This window comes from Solenopsis invicta, chromosome 2, assembly GCF_016802725.1.
Source record: "Solenopsis invicta isolate M01_SB chromosome 2, UNIL_Sinv_3.0, whole genome shotgun sequence".
In the NCBI taxonomy this organism is placed as follows: domain Eukaryota; kingdom Metazoa; phylum Arthropoda; class Insecta; order Hymenoptera; family Formicidae; genus Solenopsis; species Solenopsis invicta.
In genome coordinates, this window is record NC_052665.1 from 8,351,871 (window position 1) to 8,371,675 (window position 19,805).

At 42.4% G+C, this 19,805-nt stretch overlaps 1 protein-coding gene across 2 annotated transcripts in view; it reads left to right on the plus strand.

Moving 5' to 3' along the window:
* LOC105200923 overlaps window positions 1-19,805 on the plus strand; it is a 203,611-nt gene that overhangs the window by 173,636 nt on the left and 10,170 nt on the right. For both annotated transcript variants that reach the window (XM_026130237.2, XM_039445800.1), the window contains 3 exons: window positions 3,539-3,674; window positions 14,393-15,318; window positions 15,539-17,138. In XM_026130237.2, coding sequence (XP_025986022.2) covers window positions 3,539-3,674; window positions 14,393-15,318; window positions 15,539-17,138 — 2,662 coding nt within the window. The remainder of the gene's footprint in view (window positions 1-3,538; window positions 3,675-14,392; window positions 15,319-15,538; window positions 17,139-19,805) is intronic.

Here is a 19,805-nt window from a genome sequence, read left to right on the forward strand (position 1 = left end):
GAACGTCATATACATATAATTATTTTAAAGTTTTAACAAAATTATTTTTAGATATGATCTGGTTATATTTTTAGATACTTTAGCAATACCGTTTCTATTCGTATTCAATCATTCTTCTCCATTATTTAATATTAACTAATCATATTCACGCATCTACAAATTAATGGTTTGATCGTTTCAGCAATTCAGCAAAAAGGCAACTTTTAAATATCTTTTTAAATATATAAAAGTTTTTATAAATATTCGTAATTCTCACAAATACAAGATACATTTTATAAATTGATGTCTTCGCACCCACCTGGGCTATGTATTTATTTGATACATTATCACTTTTTTATTCATCATCATGTTTGATATGTTAATTCGAAAAAATTTAATTCGTTACCGTCAGCTCGGCGTCTGATTACTATACAAATAAACAGAAACGCAGACCGCGCCGTGCGACCGTCGCAAGGGAGTTCATAAAAGAAAAAGAAAGAAACGTTGTAGAGTGAGAGGACGACACCTGAGTGCGTCGAACAAAAGTTTCCTTCGCTTCGTTGTCACCGACAACCCCCGCGAGCGTCGCAACGAAGCGATGGGGAAGCGTGACAAAGACAGAAAGCGGGTGCCACTTGACTCGAGAGGGTGAATCGTTATGAGTCGCGCTCGTAAGCCCTACTTAATACTTTAGCGCTTTATTTTATGCGTGAGATCGAGCACTGGTGTTGCTCGCATTTATCACTATAACAAAGAGCTTTAGGGCGTAAAACTTTAGCGGAGAACGTGTCTTTCGAGAGTTTGCAGTTATACGACTTCGGATGTTTTCCTCGTCAATCCACAAAACTTCGATTCGCAATTTCCTCCGTCACGCTTCAATCATAAGAGGCGTCCATTTATTTGTTTGATAAACGCGAAGCGACGTGCGAGCGTTCGGCGGAATGCCTCCGAGGGGACTCGTCACCATTTGTACCAAGTCGAATTTACAAAAACGATTAACTCACGGTGAGGAAATTTACGTCGAAAAGTGAGCGCAATTAATTCCCGACTAGCTCAGAGGGACGCGTCCTTCTGCATGAGAATTCCAGAAAAATTGACTCTGTAAGAAAAGTACTTGATGTCAGACTCTTTGTGCAATGTCCCCCCCTCTCCCCGTCCGAGAGCGAGAGTGATTGATACTATTGCCGCTAAAATAGCACTTTTTCGTGCGTCTTATCTTACATCGCTCATTTTTCTTGCCTCACCCAACGCCATTATCTGCATAGCGTTAATGATGTCTTGTATTATCGCAAATACCGTGGAAATACTGGCCGCGCCACACACGAAATTAAGAGCGATCGACGTCGCCGACGTGACGTCTCCTCGAGAGTGCCATTCTGTGTTACGGCGTTATTTATGTTATGAACTGTATTACTGTTCGCCATTAATATAGCTTGGCTCTTTACACAACGATGCAACATTAATATTTATGTTTTGGTGTAGACTTTTTCCAATAAGTTATTTTTAAAACGGCAAAAATTTCATTTTTTATATTTACATATTTTTATTATTTTTATGCATATTTAATATATTTTTATATTTTAATCTATTTTAATATAATTCATATATTTATATAAATTATAATTTTTATATAATTTATAATATAATTTATACATTTATGTATAACATTTTTATATTTTAATTTATTTTATTACAATTAAATTCTATATTTAAAAAGTATTATCAATTGGTTTTATATGATATGCTTTTCCGAAATGCATTCTTAACAAAATACAGCAATGTAATGAAAAATTTTCGTTTTACCACAGAGGCTCGTAAATATAGTAAAGTCGGGTGATTAGATTAGCCGATAATTACGCCAAATTATAACTCAGTGACCAAATAATCGGATTAAACCCCTCGATAAATCGAACGGTATTAACGACTAAATATGATAGGGTGTGATACTATTTGCATTCGGCACAATCCTCAAAAGTGGTCAAATGGTTTACACACCGAGGGAAATCCAGACAACAACTTGGAACAGTCTGCGTGTTTATTATTTGCCATCGCTTTCCCGCCGCCAACGCCGCGCACGACAGCTTTACAGATTTACTTTACCCGCTTAACGAGGCATCGATAAATCCGCGCGCTTTCACTCGCCGAATCGAACGGCAATTCGATTCCTCGTTGCACGCCGATAACCCCGCTTAATCGTTTTCGCAACCAACGACGCGAGATTCGGCGGACGCGTTCGCGCTCCGCGGAAAGTCGAGTCAGCCCGTTCGTCATCGGATTTGCGACAGCCGATCGAGCGGCAGCTTCCACTGTGCTCGCGGAGTCGCCTCTCCCACGTAATTTCCGTATAAACATCCACGAATTTATCCGTTCCAGACGAGGGCTCGCGCGACGGGGGAGGGATGAAAAGTAAGGTGGCTGGAAGCAATCGACTTCGTCTTCGAAACAGCCCCTGAAGGCATAGCGCTCAACTTTGGCAGGAGAATTCCAATTTTGGGCTCTTTCAATTTAAGGCTACTTGTCTTCCCCGCCGTCGCCTTCTCGACCGTCTTGCATTGCCGGGATGTCTGCTCGTTTCGCCTTGTCGAGCTTCCTCATGTACTATCTCATTTCTTCTTTTACGTCGCTTCCCCGGTCGTCGATACAACGTTGACAAAGAGAGAAGGAGGAAAGCTTTCATTGATCGTTTCTTCTCTTCATTCAGTGCCAAAGATCTGCCTGCACCCTTCGTCGTTTGCTGTCCGGAGAAGATTATCGTTATTTTTATTATCATTGCTAGCATTAATATTGGCAAAGCACCGATCGTATGATCGCGGTGGGACTGAACGGCTTCCGCAGGAAATACGAAAAATTCTTCCTGGCTCGTGGTCGATTGAATTTAGTCGAGAGGAATTTACTTTTTCCCATTCGTACCTTCGGGTTGAGATAAGGTCGAGACGGTTTGAGATAAAACAAACGTGACGTGAGACGTGCAATTCACATTACGTTAACCGTACTAAGATGTATTACGCTTTCAAGCTTAATGTTTATACTAACCGGGATACCAGCTAATGTTCGCCGTCATCTGGCTGATCATTTGAGCGCTACGTTTAATCCACCGAGACACACGTGCCAGCGGAAACGAATTGTCGCCGCAGTTGTTTTCTCTCGAAATAACGATCATCATTTAGGGGACGGCTGGAAGCGTATCCCCTCGAGCCCCGGCCAAGGTATTACCGCAATTGGCTGCATTCAGGGCCAGAAAATGGCACCGAGCTCCATCGTGTAAATTTAAACGAAGTTATCTCTGACGATAATCCTTCCGAAAGATGTTCTCTCTCGGGAAACAAAGTCGAGTATTACTGTGCACGCGAGAACGCCCGTTGCCAAATTAGTATTATTAGAGCAATTCAGACCAATTATTTTTTTTATACGTCTCGTGTCGTTACGAGCGTTGTCAGGAACGAGAATTCTTTAATGAAAGTGTCAGATATCGATCGCTATTTAATTCAAACGCGAAGATATACGTACAAAATCTCTTTCACGTGAAAACGGAAGGAAACAATTTGTGTTCTGTTTGCAGGCGGAAATCGAGGTTGTGGAACAATACAGCGACCCTAGAGACAGCAAGAGCAAAGCGTACGTGGAGCCGGGAGCAGAGTCGTCTTTGCCGACGATTTACAGCAAAGCAAATCGCAACTACTGCCGACCATACACAGGTAAATCTTTTCCGTAAGCCGACATTGTAGTCGAAATAATGGAAGGATTTAACTCTAACTAAATCGTACACATGTAAATCGTACACATGTACAATTATCACATGTTGAATGGGCATACAAATAGCATTCCTCTTTTTAAGACACAAAGAGGGATATTTAATGGAGTTCACATTCCTATTTTTGCATAAAAAACAAGTTTGAAATATTAAAATTGCATTTTCCGATTTTATATTAATGATCCTGACAATACAATTAAATATAATACTAAATACTTTTAGGGTAAACTCGGGTAAGATGGCCATTGTTTTTTAAAATGCAAAAAATATATTTTCATTTTTGTCACTTTTTAAATAATATTTGATATATCACTGAATCTTAAAGTTAATAATATTATTGAATTTAAAGAAAAAACACTGATTAAAAATCTAATATTATCAAAATATTATAACATATGCATTGACAAAACTTTTAAGGAAAAGATGGTCATAGTATTATGGGACAGTTGGCTATACATGTTCATGTTAAAAATGAATGTAACATTTTCTAAAATAATAAGATAAATTGGTTAAATAAAGTTAAATATAAAAATAACAATAAAATTAATTGTGGTATTCAAAAGTATGATACGTACTTCCGTGGTGCTGAATATTGGCCAAATGTTTGGTTTCTACATTGATTGTAATTACTGACGGTGCACGATAAGTTTCTGGATAGCGCAGTTAAGCGGAAATTCTCATGCTAGGCCGCAAATTAATGCGGCGAGCCGCCGCGCCGGTGTTACGGCCGATACTACGACGTACGAATTATCGAGGTAACAACTCAGTTAGCGTCGAGTAGTAAGAGAGGGAGAAGAGCCCCTCGATAATTGAACGGTACGCACAGGTTGGTCGCGAGCGGCTAACGGATTAATCGACGGGGTCGGGCGAAATAGGGGATCTTTTCTACGGTGGATGATACTCGGCGAGATTGCTAAACTGCCGGGCGGGGATTCGTACGAATTAGAAACTCCCGTGTCTTCGCAGGAGATCGCGATCATGAGCGGTGCGGAAATCTTCGGGGATGTGCTAGCGAGAGCCGCGGATTAAATTCCTGCCGAGGTATCCTCGCGAAGGAATGTTGGATGTGGGTCGTGATTAACCCTGCACGATTGTGTCCCGCGTGTACGATACGAACCTGATTCGCAACCCTCGTCGCGCATCACCGGCTTCTCCCGACACTCGAGTATGCAGATTGCCGTGTAACACTGATCCCGAGTAAACACCGTCGGAATTTGCATCCTTACCATATTCATGGCCTTTTAATTCGCAAGTCATTGTGAATGTGACAAGGATCAACGCGAGGCCTATGTAAAGATTTGCTTTCTTCGATAGGATAGGGGAGACGTGTGACCTCTCGACTCATGCTTCCCACATGCTTTTTCTAGAACGACATGATAATATTACTAAATGCACTAAAGGGAAAAACATGCGCTGTTATTCTCATGCAGTTATCGGACGAGAGGCATAATTTACTTAGCTTTTTTTGTTATCGGTACATCGAGAATTCGCTCCATGCGCGTCTTTCACCATCGATGAAATCTCCACAGCGAGGCTTTCGACGGGAACATTATAAGATTAAAAGAGTAAATTGTCGGTCTCGCCATTCGAGGAATGCCGTTCCTTTCGCGAGAATTGAATCAGCAGTCGCGCTGATGGGAGTGAATGTAAGGGAAAGCACGCGCGCGCGCGCGCGCGAGGGTGGGCCGAATGGAATTTTCAGACTGGCCGTTTTATAAAAGGGTACCGATGACGCTGAAATGTCTGGACGGCTCGCCGCCCTCCGTTAACTTCCGGCGGTAGTGTCCCTGCCGTTGTCCGTTACTATAAGCTCGGCTCGTTCGCTCGTTGGCATGAACTTTTCGGTCTCACGAACTGTCCCCGACGTTACTTGCCATCGACACCATACGCGCTCCGCCTACCATAATATGTCGCGTGATATTTAATTAAACTTCCCATCCATGCGCCGCCGTACCACCCGCAGTATCGCCCGCCTGCCGCTCTCATTCCGCTTTCATAGTCCGTAAAGTTTCGAGGGGTATTTCGGCTCGTGTGCCTGCTTGCTACCGCATTTTCCAGCGCCGTTCTACTTATTAACCGCGTTTCACAACCAGCCCTCCCGACAGATTTTTCTTGCCCTTCTCTGGAGTACACACTTTGCCATGAGTTAAATCAAATACGGCACATTACACCGTTGACGATTTATGTTGACCTAAAAATTTCTTTCAGAAAGTAAAAAAAATTGTAAATATTTTATGTTCAAAGTAATAAAATTTAATTGCGTTACAAAAAACAAATATATTATAGTTACAATAAATTAATACACTGACTGTCTCATAATTATTTGCGATTCTAATAATGGCAATTCTGAAACCCTCATATATATTCTGTTTTCTTTTAAATATGTTTGCCAATATTAATTAAGTCTTTTACTTGTAAAGAAGTTCACCATAATTTTAATTACGCTCAATATCACGCAAATGTACGGTATACCGCTGAAAGAACTTTCGAGCTCCTCGTTTGTTCGGGCAACCCCTCTTCAAAGTTACCCTCATTTCAATTACTGGTACCAGGTGACTTGTAGCTCATTCCGCGTCCCCGAGCAGTTAACGCCCATGCGGGTCCATCGTATGCAAATGTCAATCCGTCCGTCGGCTTGTCCGTCGGCCGAGCGGGAGAAGGCGGGCCTGGTGTTCATCAAACGTTGTTTAAAACCTCTCGTCGTATATGCATATATATATATATATATATATGCTAGTGGAAATTTATATCCATGTGTGCAGAACTCTAACAAGTTAGAAAGCCACAGATTTTTCAATGTATCCTTTTCCTTTTATTGCTGCGAGTAATTTGAACGCTTGAGTTTTAATAGCATTTCGTAACAATATTTGTAATTTTCTAGATGTTTTTAAATAACTGAATTTATGTGATTTAAATACGCGTTATGTGATATAAATGAGCGCGGTATTTATCATCTCTTTCACATCCCCAGAAGACCATACATCAGTGGCCTGACTATACTCCCGAGTTTTGAGTAGCTAGGGTACGTCGAGGTTGCCAATCTCGTACTCATACACAGATGTGAGCCCCTGAGGGGTCTAACTTTATTGTCCAGCTAAATACAATAAATACATGTATATAGCGATGAAGCATACTCGAGAATATCTAATCTGTATATACCCCGTATACCCAGTTTCCATACTTCACGTCTGTGAATGACGCGAAAACTCGATCGCTGTGAAGATGAATAGTTCAACAAGACGTTCCCGTTCTCGTGCCTCATCTGATCTCAACCTCCATTCTTTGTTCTCTCACCCCGTCTCTCTCTCTCTTTCTCTCTCTGTCTCTTTCTCTTCCTATCGCCGTTTCCCTTTCCGCCTTACTTTGAAACGCGCCGCATCATATCCCTCACTTTCTCGCGTCGTAAACTAGATCATTTACAAACTGTCAGCAGCATAATTCCGGCTCGTCCGACGGTAAGTACGTGCTCAGATCTGGAGACGAGATCTTAATCCCCGCGCAATTTCGCATGCTAAATAAGCGAATTGTGCAGACAAGATGGAAAGTTTATCGCGTATAAAAGGTTTATCGGTATCGAGAGACGCGCCTAGCAATATCGGAATGGTTGCATTGAGATCAAAGCCTCTGATTACGCGGTTTTCATCAGGAGAAGTCATTTGAAAGCGCTGTTAAAAGTATTATTGGATTTCGTCCGAAACTGCCGGACACTGCGTCCTAGTCTCGTTAGCAATATGTACTGGGAAACGAATTAACGTCCTAATCATATCATTTCGTTTCGTTTACCGTAAAACCGAATCCCCTCCGATTCGCGAACTGTTTTAGCTTTCTCTTTGACAATTGGCCCTTTCAGATATATTCATGCTGAGTGTGCAGGGTGAATAAAAAGTGGTTAACGAGATTTGTACGTGAATAATGTTCCCAGATAACATTTTGGCGAGATTTTTTGTGCTGAGAATAGAATGCATCGCTTGCAAAAGTTCTCTTTGTTCGTTACGTAACGAATGAATAACATTGTTAAGTCAGCCAGTTGTAAACTGACTCGAATGCGAAATTTTTAAATTAATACGAGTAGTTTTATCGCTTTATATTCTGTAAAGTCGAAGGGCAAAGGTCGCTAGTAAGCTACGAAGCGAACCCTACCTCAGGAGGGAGCCCTCGAATTCATTTCATGGGCAATTACAATTAGCATTTATGCCGCGATTTGCATATCGTTGCGAGACAATTTTGCGCGCGCTTGGCCTAATCTCTGTGTCAGATGCTTTCCCGTCGCGCAAGGAACATTCGTAGCTGCTGAAGATCGCCTATCTTATCGTATAAACTACTGAAATTTCCGGTGAGACCCATAACCCCTGAGATAAGGCTTAGCACAACGAGAGAAATCTAACAGAGAGAAGTCGTATTATAATATACAAAATTGATTTCTTCAAGGAAAATAATGTGAAACATTATCTGTTGTAACTTCTCAATTTTTAGCTTCAATTTTCAGGACGAGTGAATCTCGAATAAAATTTCTGTAAAGGTAAAATTGAGTATCCATATGTCAAATGGGTACACGAGTCTTGATTGTGATCAGAACTGGCGTTGCACGGTTTGATAACGAATACGGGATTTCTCGTTAACTCGACGAGCCGCCGCACAGCGAGCAGCGGAACGTAAGATTGAATTTGAAAGCAAAAGTAAACTCACGACACGATTAATTCGAAGAGTCCATAAAGAGGTGGGGTACATACGATTGGCGGACGCTCGGCGGGTAGGTTTCGGGCACGTTCGAAACCCTCTCGGTTTACCTCCGTCCAAACCCTTTCCGCCGCAAACGATTGCGCTCACGTGTGACCACCGACGTAGATTTCAATTGTGCAATGTCTACTGACAGGAAAGCGAATAATCCACGCGTCGCGCTGCTCTCGTGAGCGACAGCTTTGTGCCGTGCCTCGCACCCCCCTTTTTTTTACCGCCGCAAAACCCTTCCCAGCGAGCCTAAACATTGATTTTATTGGCAATAAAATCAATTGAAGCTAACGACGCAGTGCTGCATTCGCATTGAGTTGCCCTTAACGGGGAGCGAAATCGCCGTCGAGGATCAACTGAAGCGTGAGGGGATTTAGGACTGCATTTTATGGTTTTCTATCCTATGTGTTGAATACACGAGTGAAACAAATAGAGAGAGAAAGAGAAAGAAAAATTTGTGCCACATACACTTTATAGGAGATATTCCAGAATATTTTAGTTTGATATTATAAGAACTTTTTGATTAATTAGATGTCAAGCAAAAAATTCTAGAACTGCCATTTGATATTGATATAGATTTTTAAAAAGCTAACAACATACTTAATTCACGGTAAGCAGAGGCGCGTCCTTTCGATTCAAAGCTATCAGTTTCATTGATGGACGGCTTTATACGAAACAGTAATCAAAGGATATCGCGTCGGAGCGGCACTCTAAAGGATCGACGTACCCTCGTAATCAGTTGCTTCAATCATCGCGACTATGCGTACGCGTTCGAGAACGTGCGTCTGTAACGAGTCTCTAAAAAACAGATGGATTGCCTTCAAAGTGGCCCGCCTACATCTCTTTCCGATATCTTCTCCTCTTTGTAGTGACAGCTTGTAATCGTTGTCGTGACTCTGATAACTTTGCCTCGTTAGTAGCTCCTTCTTGCCTTCGAAAAGATGTCGAAGGGTGTAATAAAAAGGGTTCGAGGAAAATATATTTTTATAAAGAGGAGATGCGCCGGCACAGAAAATCTACCCTGTCGCCATGCGCTACAAACAATCTTTTCTTTAACCATACATTACCTCGTATAACATGAGATTACAGGTGACACTAATTGATTTATTCGAGCTACTTTACATAACAACGGAGACCGGAATTTATCACGGCATTCATCAACTCGATATCTACTTCCTGAATGTATTGGATAATCCTGGGATAGTTTATACGCTCGTATCTTCGTGTGACCAAGCGTCACCCTTGACACGGCTGACACATTTCACACAGATACTTTGGCCAATCTCGCGATCGTAACCGTGGATTCCGGCGCAACGGAGCCAATAACCGAGATTGGCTTTCGTTTCGCCACTGCTCGGCTTGGTCCGTAATCTTTAGCTGTTTCGTAAGACGCCCTGAAGATCTTCCTGAATGTTGCTGGCGATATCATCCGAGGTCGAGCAATTGCACCGCCATCTTATACCCTTCTTCTCCTTTTTTATCGTTTCTTTTCTCTTGCTCCTGAAAGACGATACAATCCCACGATCCACATATCCCGCAGACATACTATCATCGCCACCTCGGTCACGTTACGGGGACAATATCTAATAAAATGCGGGGCGACGTGGTTCCGAGCTTGCGCTGCGGTCTTTTTTATATAAAGATTTTCTCGGAATTTTGTTCACCCTACCACTGATCGTCAATCGCAGAAAAAAAAAAACGAAACTGCATAAACGGCGTGGCGACCATCGCGTCAAGATGAAGAAGTCACGTGTCTCGGATTATCATATAACTGAGAGTCTGATCCCAAGTCAGAATACCGTTGGAATAACTCTAGAGATTTGTGTCGTATAATGTGATTTGACATTTATCAGAATAACTTTTTCCCAAAATAGGATATAATTATTTACTTTACAGAAATATATAATGATTCAAAATTTTTAATAACTTCAATAGCCTTTAAATAAAAATGCATTCCAAGAATTTCAATTAATTATAATTTTTTGTTAAATTTTAGAATTTAATTTATTGTTGAAATTTGCGGTTTATTTAGTGCAAAAATTATTAATTGTACACCTAAAAACTTTATTCGATCATTTAATGGTAATTATATCAGATCAAATCAAGCTTGCGTTAACTTAATGAATTATTCCCAGATAATTTGGCAAATATTAATACTAGCCATATAACGAGTTATATTGTGCGCTGTATTACTATCGTAAGCGATTTTTAACAGCAAGTTGCTATAGATTACATTCCACGGCCTTGACGACTGTCCCTAATCGAAAATTGATTGTCATAATCATAACATTATTATCTACTGACCTTAATCGACGCAGATAACAATTCTTCTCTCTAACACGCGAGTTTCTTTTGCCTCTTCGTTAAGTTTACACGCTAATCCAGAGCATTGTAAATCCGAGATAGATCGCCTCGGACGTTCATCTTCGTTATCTACAGACTCATGTAAACAGGATGCATGCGACAGCGTTTCGTGTTATCTGTAGTGATTGCTAGGCGAGGGTTGTCGCTCACCGGCCGTAATAGATTCATTAGGGTAGGCACCACTGCCTACCCCCGGTGTATTGTCGCCCCTAACTCTGCATACAATGTACCCTCTTTTATTTTCTGTCACTCGATCGCTCATTCGCTTGTAGTATCCATTACTGTTCATCTACACATTCGATCGTGCCGTTATGTACAATAATAATGCCATTTATTCGTACATTCGTCAGTAGATTTTTTACTATTAACTTTATTTTACATAAAACTTTTTTTGCCTTTACTGAACTTATTTAATTATAATCAATAAAGCTAATCAGAGATGAGCCTTGTTCGATTACAACTGAATCTTCATGCTGAATATTTTTTATGCAGCTCCATATTTCTTGTGCAATTTTATATACATTTTCAAGTTTGTCAAGTCATTTATCAATTCTTGTCTTATGATTGTTTATTGAATTATGTTTTATATAATATTATAATTTATAATTCCATAATACATCTAAATAAAAAAAATAAAGAAAATACCAATCTCACAAATATATCTTTTTATATTACTTTTTATAACACAATTTATACACAGGTATGTCTGCCAATTGCAGACAGCTGATTGAACTCGACCACGGTTCCGAATGTTTTACTCGTCAGTTAAAAGTATTCGTTCACGTCACATGAGAGCGAATGTGCGAATTTTTTTCAACTACTACATGTAATCCAGTCCAATTAAATTGAACTGCTCAATCATCAACTTTCTAGTCCGCTATTCACTTTTTCGTACAGTCAAACCTCGACAGATATCTCGCAAATTAGATTATTGATCGTTAATCAATATCACTGCAATTTGGCAACGCTCCAACGCGCAGCATGCCTTTGTTTGTGTGCGCGTTCAATGAAAGGCCGTGTGCTGTCCATTGCAGTTTTTCTCGCTTACGAACGAATAATCGACTCGGGTGGGCGATGCAATTGGGCGGTGCAATGGTCGTATATAGGGCAGCCTTGAAATGTAATTTTTGTATTCTTCCACGAGTCCCAATGCATTAAAAAATCACAATCTAACTTTTTAAGACGGAAAAATTTGAATTCTTCATTAAACTGTAGATTGCTTTAAATACTTCAAAACCTAAATAACGTTTTCTCGCTTATTACAGTATTTTAATATGTTTTACTTTCCCGAGGTTCAATTCTACGTCTTGTTCGAGTTGCTTGAGCGAAACAGATGCAAATACATATTCATGTTTCCTTCGATCTTACTTTCACGGGAGTTTTCTTTATCTTGTTTTTTATTTGCGTGGATTGAGTTTCCCCCCTATCTTCTCGACACGTTTCTCTGATATAATTTTATCACGATATTACACCAACTGTGCAAACAATATTGCGTCTCCTCATTAGCATTTCTTTTTGACGCCGCAACATCCGGTATTGTATTTTTACCATTAATCCCGTGGATCGCTGTTCACTCTAATCTCGTGCACCACACTTTTTTTGAATGTTTAAAAAAGTTTAACGGTTTAAAAAAGTTTCGAACGAACAAAGTCGGTAGAAAAGTAGCTTCAGGTGAAAATAAAAGGTAATGGATTCTCGCACCCGTTTTTCATCGCCGCGAAGGGGATGGGTCATCAGTCGTCTTCCGCGATCCTGCCCCTTTGTGAAAGTTTGAATACGTAGACAACGTCTGGTTTCGTAGGGACCATTTCTTCCGCAGCTTCCCGTATCCGGCGCTTCTTCGCCGTTTGTCACCCACTGCCAAGAATGTGCCGCGAATTCGAAGGAAAAGATAAAATGGAATCGCACACGCGTCGCGTCCCCGCTTTTACGGCGACAGGCCTGAATTGTACGATAATTTGCTGGATTCATTGTCCAGGAATTAATTCCCCATTTCGCGCTTTACGAATCCCCCAGTCGCCACTCCTTTGTATTTGACCGTGGAAAATGAAGTTCAAGCCCTCTCGTGATACTAAAATACGCCGGAAATTGGGGATATCCTGCTGCGTTATGGATCCCACAGTAATTTCACGTGACACTATACAAGAATATGAAAATATGAATCCGCATTCTTTTAGTCGTCTTCGAGAACCCCGAAACTGATGAGTTTTTCTAAATAAATTTAGAAAAACTCATCAGTTTTTCTAAATTTATTTATTACTTCATCATGACAATCATTCGACTGAATCTGTATAAATTTTCTCATTGGCTTTAATTTGAAACTATTAAAGTAAAATCAGTCGTGCGTATTAGCAATTATAAAATATCTATTAAACTATAGGAGCATAATAAAATCCTCAATGTAGAAAATTATGTCATCTAGTAAAATCGAGTTAGCCCAGTTTCTATTAACCAAATAATGGCTATTAACAAAGTTGAATGCAGTGAACAATAAAATAAATGTTCAAAGCATAATCCACACCGTTAAATAACTACGTGTATATTGTACGCATACGACGCGCGCGCAATGTGATTACTCACATTGTGTGCATGGAGATCGATCAAAAACAAATTATCTGGCGACAAAGAGACGTACAAAGCCTATTGCACTCTAAGCGGTCGATATCCGCATCCTGATGCTACGAGCCTTTGTGTCTGGTCCATCGGTGCTGGTTGGACGACGCGATGGATCAGAGCGGCTTCCGATAATAATTTTTTTTTCTCGTTCGGCAAGTTCATCCGTATATCTGCGGTGGTCCCTGTCAAAAGCAGCAACCAACATGGTTTATAGCGCATCTCGTTCTTGCCGCCCTCGCAAGGAGAGAGGGAACGAGGAAGGCTTTCGGTGGGTCCCTCTCCGGTCGAGCATAATGCGCCCATTATCTTCAGTCCTTTCGTCTATTCCGCATGTGTACCTTGCCTATATAATGTACCGGGTGTCCGCGTAATTTTGTGCCTTCTCCTCGTCTGCTCGACCTTGCTTTCTCTTTCTCTCGTTGCTGTCGCGAATGGCCGTGACACGATCGTAAAGCCTAAAGAGGCATTAGACGATGCTCGAACGGGTCGACGAATACGAAGAGGCTGAAAGGGGTGGTTGGCTGTGGGGCAAGACTAGAACGTCAGGCAAGGAAGCCAGGGACCATTACGGTAATATCCCATGGACGGAGGAAGTGATTTTTAAGGAGATAAGGCTGCCATTTCAAGGCAATTTTGCTTTCCCCGTAAGCTTTTTCGTTCTCTTTCTTTGGCGACCCGGGTCCCCCACGCTTCCTTCCACAACAGAACGATTATGAAAATTTCGCGCCGTTTTCGGGGTTCTCGAAGGTGAGCTTTGGCTAGAACATCCTTCTCGCATAAATCTTCGGAATCTTTGTGTTCACGATCGATAAATTCCTTGCCATTTCTCAACTATTTTACATATATCAAACTCTTTTTATACATAACATTTAGCCAACAATACACAAATTATGTAAATTATATTGGTGACTTAATTGTAATTGTGTTACAATTACTATTTTAATTAATTTTTAGATCCTTCAGCGTCCGGTTCATCCTGCGAAGACGACGAGGACGGACGGACAGTTATCGTTAGAAAACGAAAAAATAGCGTCTACGCTTCCTCGACTCGTGCTCCATCAGCGGACAGGGATACTTTAAATTCGACCGATGGTCTGCTCGTAGATTGCGTCGCTCTGGTACATCTCACTGATCAATCCCCGACCGAGTCTGCTCAACCCGTGCGTCATCCGTCGCCATATTACTACGGCGATCTGTTCAAGGTACCGGAGCAATTATCCAAATCACAACCAAGCCAGTATCGGAAAAGCGTCAGTCTCGATGTACCGGGCGAGCGCTCGCGCACACCCGGTGTACCCAAGAGAAACTCGGTAGCGGGTGATGGAGGCTCGTACTCGTCTCAGCCACGGCATTATCAGCAACTGCAGCAGCCGTATCCACCGCCACCGCTACCACCGTACTATCGCAATCAGGATCTAGTGAGCCCCACGTCGGGGAGCGAGCATGCTGTCCCAGCCAGAAACGAGATCCTCTCGTCGTGCATCATCACCGAGTGGGATCACACCCTCATGCCTCCTCATAGGCTGCTGAGCCATGATCTGCCTACCGCCGTTTGTACCTGTATCGCATCGCCTGAAGAGGAAGAGGATGAGCTAGATCGACGGCAGCCGCAAGTGACGCGGCATCAAGTGCGCAAGCTACGACGTACGCGGAGGATAGACCCGCAGCCGATACTCGTCGAGAACGAGGACGACGTGGAGGGTGAGGACGAGGGGGTGGAGGGGGACGAAGAAGACGCGGAGCCCGAGGAAGAGGACGAAGAAGGAATGGCCAGGCAACGTCACCTCTACGAGACGGCCTTTGACTGCAAGGTCAATCGCTCCGACGATGATCTTGACGATCCCGATCGCGTCACCAATCATGCGGTACTACATTCCCAGGTATGTACAGAGTCTTCAAGCTGTTACCAATGCTTTTTTCAATGTTGAATTAAATGCAGAATTTTTATTTGCAAATTATCTTGCCGTTATTTTTTATCTTCTTATTTCTAAACAACACATTTCGTTCAACTTTGCTACGTTCAGCATAAAAAGTTATATAAATGTCATTATTTTTTTATTTATAAAAAACAAGTTTTGAATGAAATAAAATAAAACACAGATACGGGGTAGCGGTACTGCGCCAACGAGTAGAACGAGTTCGTCAATAGACATGTCGCAACATCAGCAATCGCTTCCTTACGCCAGTCAGTCACAGTCAAGCAAAGATAATCGACGTAAGGTTGTACTTCTCCGCCCAAAACCGATTCCGAGCCGCTTGCAGCAGCAGCAGCAACAGCAGCAGCAACAACAGCAGCAGCAGCAACAGCAATCGCAACAACAGTCAGACAATATTTCTACTCTGTCCCAAGATATCGAGTCCCTCCAAATCAATTCGAGCGATGAGAAAACCGGATCTCCGAGACTACCAGCGCGTGATTACACCCCGTCACCGCCATCGACCGCACCCTTACCCGCAAAATTTCATGGAAACCGAGATCATTTGCTGTTGAATATTCGCAGCGCGCCGAATTTACCTTCGCAACAGGATCATCCCCGTTTGAAGGATATGAGATTACCGGTGAAATCGTTGTTGCGTGCCAAGGACTCGCCGCAGAGCAGCGAGGGCAGCATTCTTGAAATCAAAAGCCGACCGAAGACCTTCGTCCCGGAAAATATTGATTCTTCGCAGGGCCGTCGATTCGACAAGGAGCTTATATTGGAATTCAAAGACAGGCCCCGGGAGGAGCGGCAACGACCACGCAGTCTGATCCGCGAGAGCAGGCCAATAATGGAGTTCAAGGGCAGGCCTCACGAAGCGGAGAGCGAACACGCGCGACCGCGAAGAGAAGCTGGTCTCTTGGAGTTCAAACTGCGTACTCCGAGACGTCGCGCTGGTTACTCCAGCACGGAGAGTATGGCGACTAGCAGCAGCGGCGGCAGTATGGAATCCATCAGGAGTAGCACTAGCGAGGGTAACAGATCGACCAGTAGCTCTGACAGTCGACACAGCACCAGATCACTGAGCTCCCACAGCTCAGACAGCAGCAGCAACTGCTTCCATCATCATCAACAGTCGCTACCTGGCTTTCTAAACCATCACGCTACTAAGCTGCATATTCTCTCGCCGATCTCCGATAAATCTTCGCAAGAGCCGGCCTCGGAGACCTCCGACAACAATCGCAATAATAATTCGCAGAAGGCCTCACCCGAGGAGAACGTCACCGCGGAGAACAATGTCACGGCGGGCAACAACACTAACACGAACACGGTCACCTCGCCCATGGACACGTCTTTTAAGAAGCGGCGAACGCCGCAGAACAAGAATCTTATTAACCTTGCTCTGCAGTCATCGTCGTCGGGCGACGCAGAGATCCAGGGATCGGACAGCGGTATATCCATCGAGTCCCGTGCTGGTATCAAGTGTAAACCCTTCGGATTTCATTTGTTGAAGCCGCAGCTTGACAATATTAATTTCGTCGACAACGAGCCGGAACTCTCGGATCTGCCCTTCGACATGCCAAAACTGCGAAGAAGACGGCTGCTGATGCAACAGGATGCCACTACATCCGGAAGCGCGACCAGTGTGGACCTAAGGGATTTACCTTTCGACATGCCGAAACTTAGGAAACGTCTCAGATGTACTCAGAGTACCGAATCTAGCGCGTCTCAGGCGTCATCTAGTCTCTCAGTACGCGATGTAGAGCCGCCTTCTTTATTTGGTAAGTTCTCATTGATTTACTTTATATTTCATATTGCAGCTTTGAAAATAAAAATTTCACTAAATGTTAGTAATAAATAAGTGAATATATCATATAAATATATAATTATTGATAATACGATTATATTCTTCTTTAAATACTTTTTTCTATATTTTATTTTATATTTTAAATTATGTATGTATATAATGTACTGTTATTGCTTCTTGCGTAAACTATTTTTTGAAAGAAAATTATAATGTAAAAGGCAAACCACGGGAGAATTTGGTTTATCTTTCTTTTTAATCGAGCGTCTGGCCATTAAATCGATAAAAACCGTACTTTCGGCACCTCGAGGTAAACTAAGTACTCATCAGGGCGGAGGGGCTACCGTAATTTGATGCTGATCGTTATGAACCTTCCAGACAACAGTTAACATCGTTAAGCTTCACTTAGTTGCTCCCAGCGACTGGATATTCACTACAAACACACGCCTCTTCGTCAACTATGTGTATTAATGTCACATATAATTTCTGTATACACTATGTAACACATTATTTACTAGAGTTAGTGTAGTATATTACTGTTAATCTACTGCACTAAAACAAACATTAATACAAGCATAATTGAAAATGTAGTTTGGCCAATATGTATGACAAAGTAATTTAACATAGATTATTTAAATATTAAACCCATATTTATCATAGTAATGAAACTGCTTCTATTATAAATGTACAGTAATAGACACATCGGCATTTAAGTATAACGACTCACAGTCATTTATATAACTGTAAGTAATTAAACAGTACTTATGGATCCTTGTTTGGCAATAACAATTTATCAAGTGAAGTAAACGGCAACGTGTAATTTTGATCACATTGAATAGTACGAATAATAGAACATCAATAATTTATCGCCAAGTGAATCTGGCCCGATGCAAGTGCACCGCGAAACGCTCGGAATTAGTCGGGTGATTAAGCCCGCCACCGCCGCTGCTGCTGCTGCCGTCGTACCAGGCACCCTCTCCAGTTATCCCCCGGAGCTGTATCGTCCAACCTGATGGGACTTTGAACGCACGTCGTCTACCCTCCGAGTTCCCAAATTGCGAAAGCTCTAATGCGAGAGCCACGAGAACGAGCTCTCTCGCGCTGCATACCGCCTACGGCCGAGGGAGCCGCAAACCTGCGGTGGTGCCGATCTGCGGGGGGCGACGGTAAATGCTAGCACACGAGGGATAGGCGCGCTGGGGTTTTACGTGCGCTGATGTATAGACCTACCGGGATAAGGTAGGCGAGAGAAGGAACGTGAGAGAGAGACGAGGAAAGAGCGGGCAACTATTTTTATCGTCGGCCGAATGTCAATAAAAGCACGGAATGCCCGGTAAATCCGTTTTGCCTGGAAGTTTTACGGGTCCTTGGGAACTGTTCTTTTTCTCCGCCCGGCGAGAACGTGTGGCGGCGGCGACGACCGCGCGACGAGTGATTCCTCACGCCGTGAAATACGCCGACGCGGATTTATTTAATCAATTACGGCCCCGGGGGCTCTAAAGCACGGCACTCGTTTTAGCGTCGTTGCCCGGGTGATTTAAAGCGCGGCCGATTACCTCTACCACTTGCAAATTTCGTCGAGCCGGAAACAAATTACGCGAGACGGATTATTCTTTCTTTCGCATCGTCATGCAATCGTAAAGGATATTGATATGTACAAAAATTTTCAAAAGCATCCCGTCTAAGGGAATACAGATTTCTTTTCATCTTTCAAACAAGCCTAATAACATTTATTGCAGCTTTCAAAGAATTTTTTTTTACTGCCCGTTTAACACGTGTGTGTACCCAATTGTTCGTCAATGAAGTGCGATATATACAAAGCAAATGAAGCACATGGTGCACTCGATTCCGTTGATAAAAGCCCAGTCATGTCACTCAGTTGTAATCTCTCTTTGAGCAGCTACCTCATCGAAAATATGAATAAATAGCCGTCGCCTGCACGAAGTTTAATCGACGTGCGGGTAAATACGTGAATGCACCGCGCGCACACGAGCATTCGTCGGGTCGGTCCTTTTCGCTTGCCGGATAACGAAAGTGCGATTGTCGCGTTGCGTTCCCTCGCGAAGCTACACACGAATTATTTCGACTACGGCTGGTCGAATATTTCACTGTGACGCGCTTTTCGTTGTTGAATGTACGGTAGACATAAAAAGGTTCTGGCAATTCCGAATGGCTACGCACGAGTGCGTTTTAATAACGAAAATTGTATACTTACCCATACAAAGTGTGATTATGTAACGTTACACTCGTATATGTATGTCCCCCCCCCCTCGCCCAAAAGGCTTCTTACAATTTTATTAATACAGAGTCACGAATAAACCCAAATTAAAATGTTATTCAGTCGTTATATAAATTTAGAACCAATTGCTTTAAAAATTAAAAAATACGTGTTATTTCGTAACTGATGCAAAACGCGCTCTGTCCGTGAACAATATTTCGTATCTCGATTTGGCAGTCGGATGTACGAGCGAACCGAGACCCGTAATATTTTTCCCGGTTGATGGATGTCGGATTCGTAAATTAGCTTTTGAAGAGGGACCAGAGGGAAAAAAGGGGAAGTGAGGGAACGGGAGGTCGAATGCGTTAGCACGTAATCAGGACCAGATTTCTCTAAAGATATACGCTTTTTATACGTTTCGTTGTC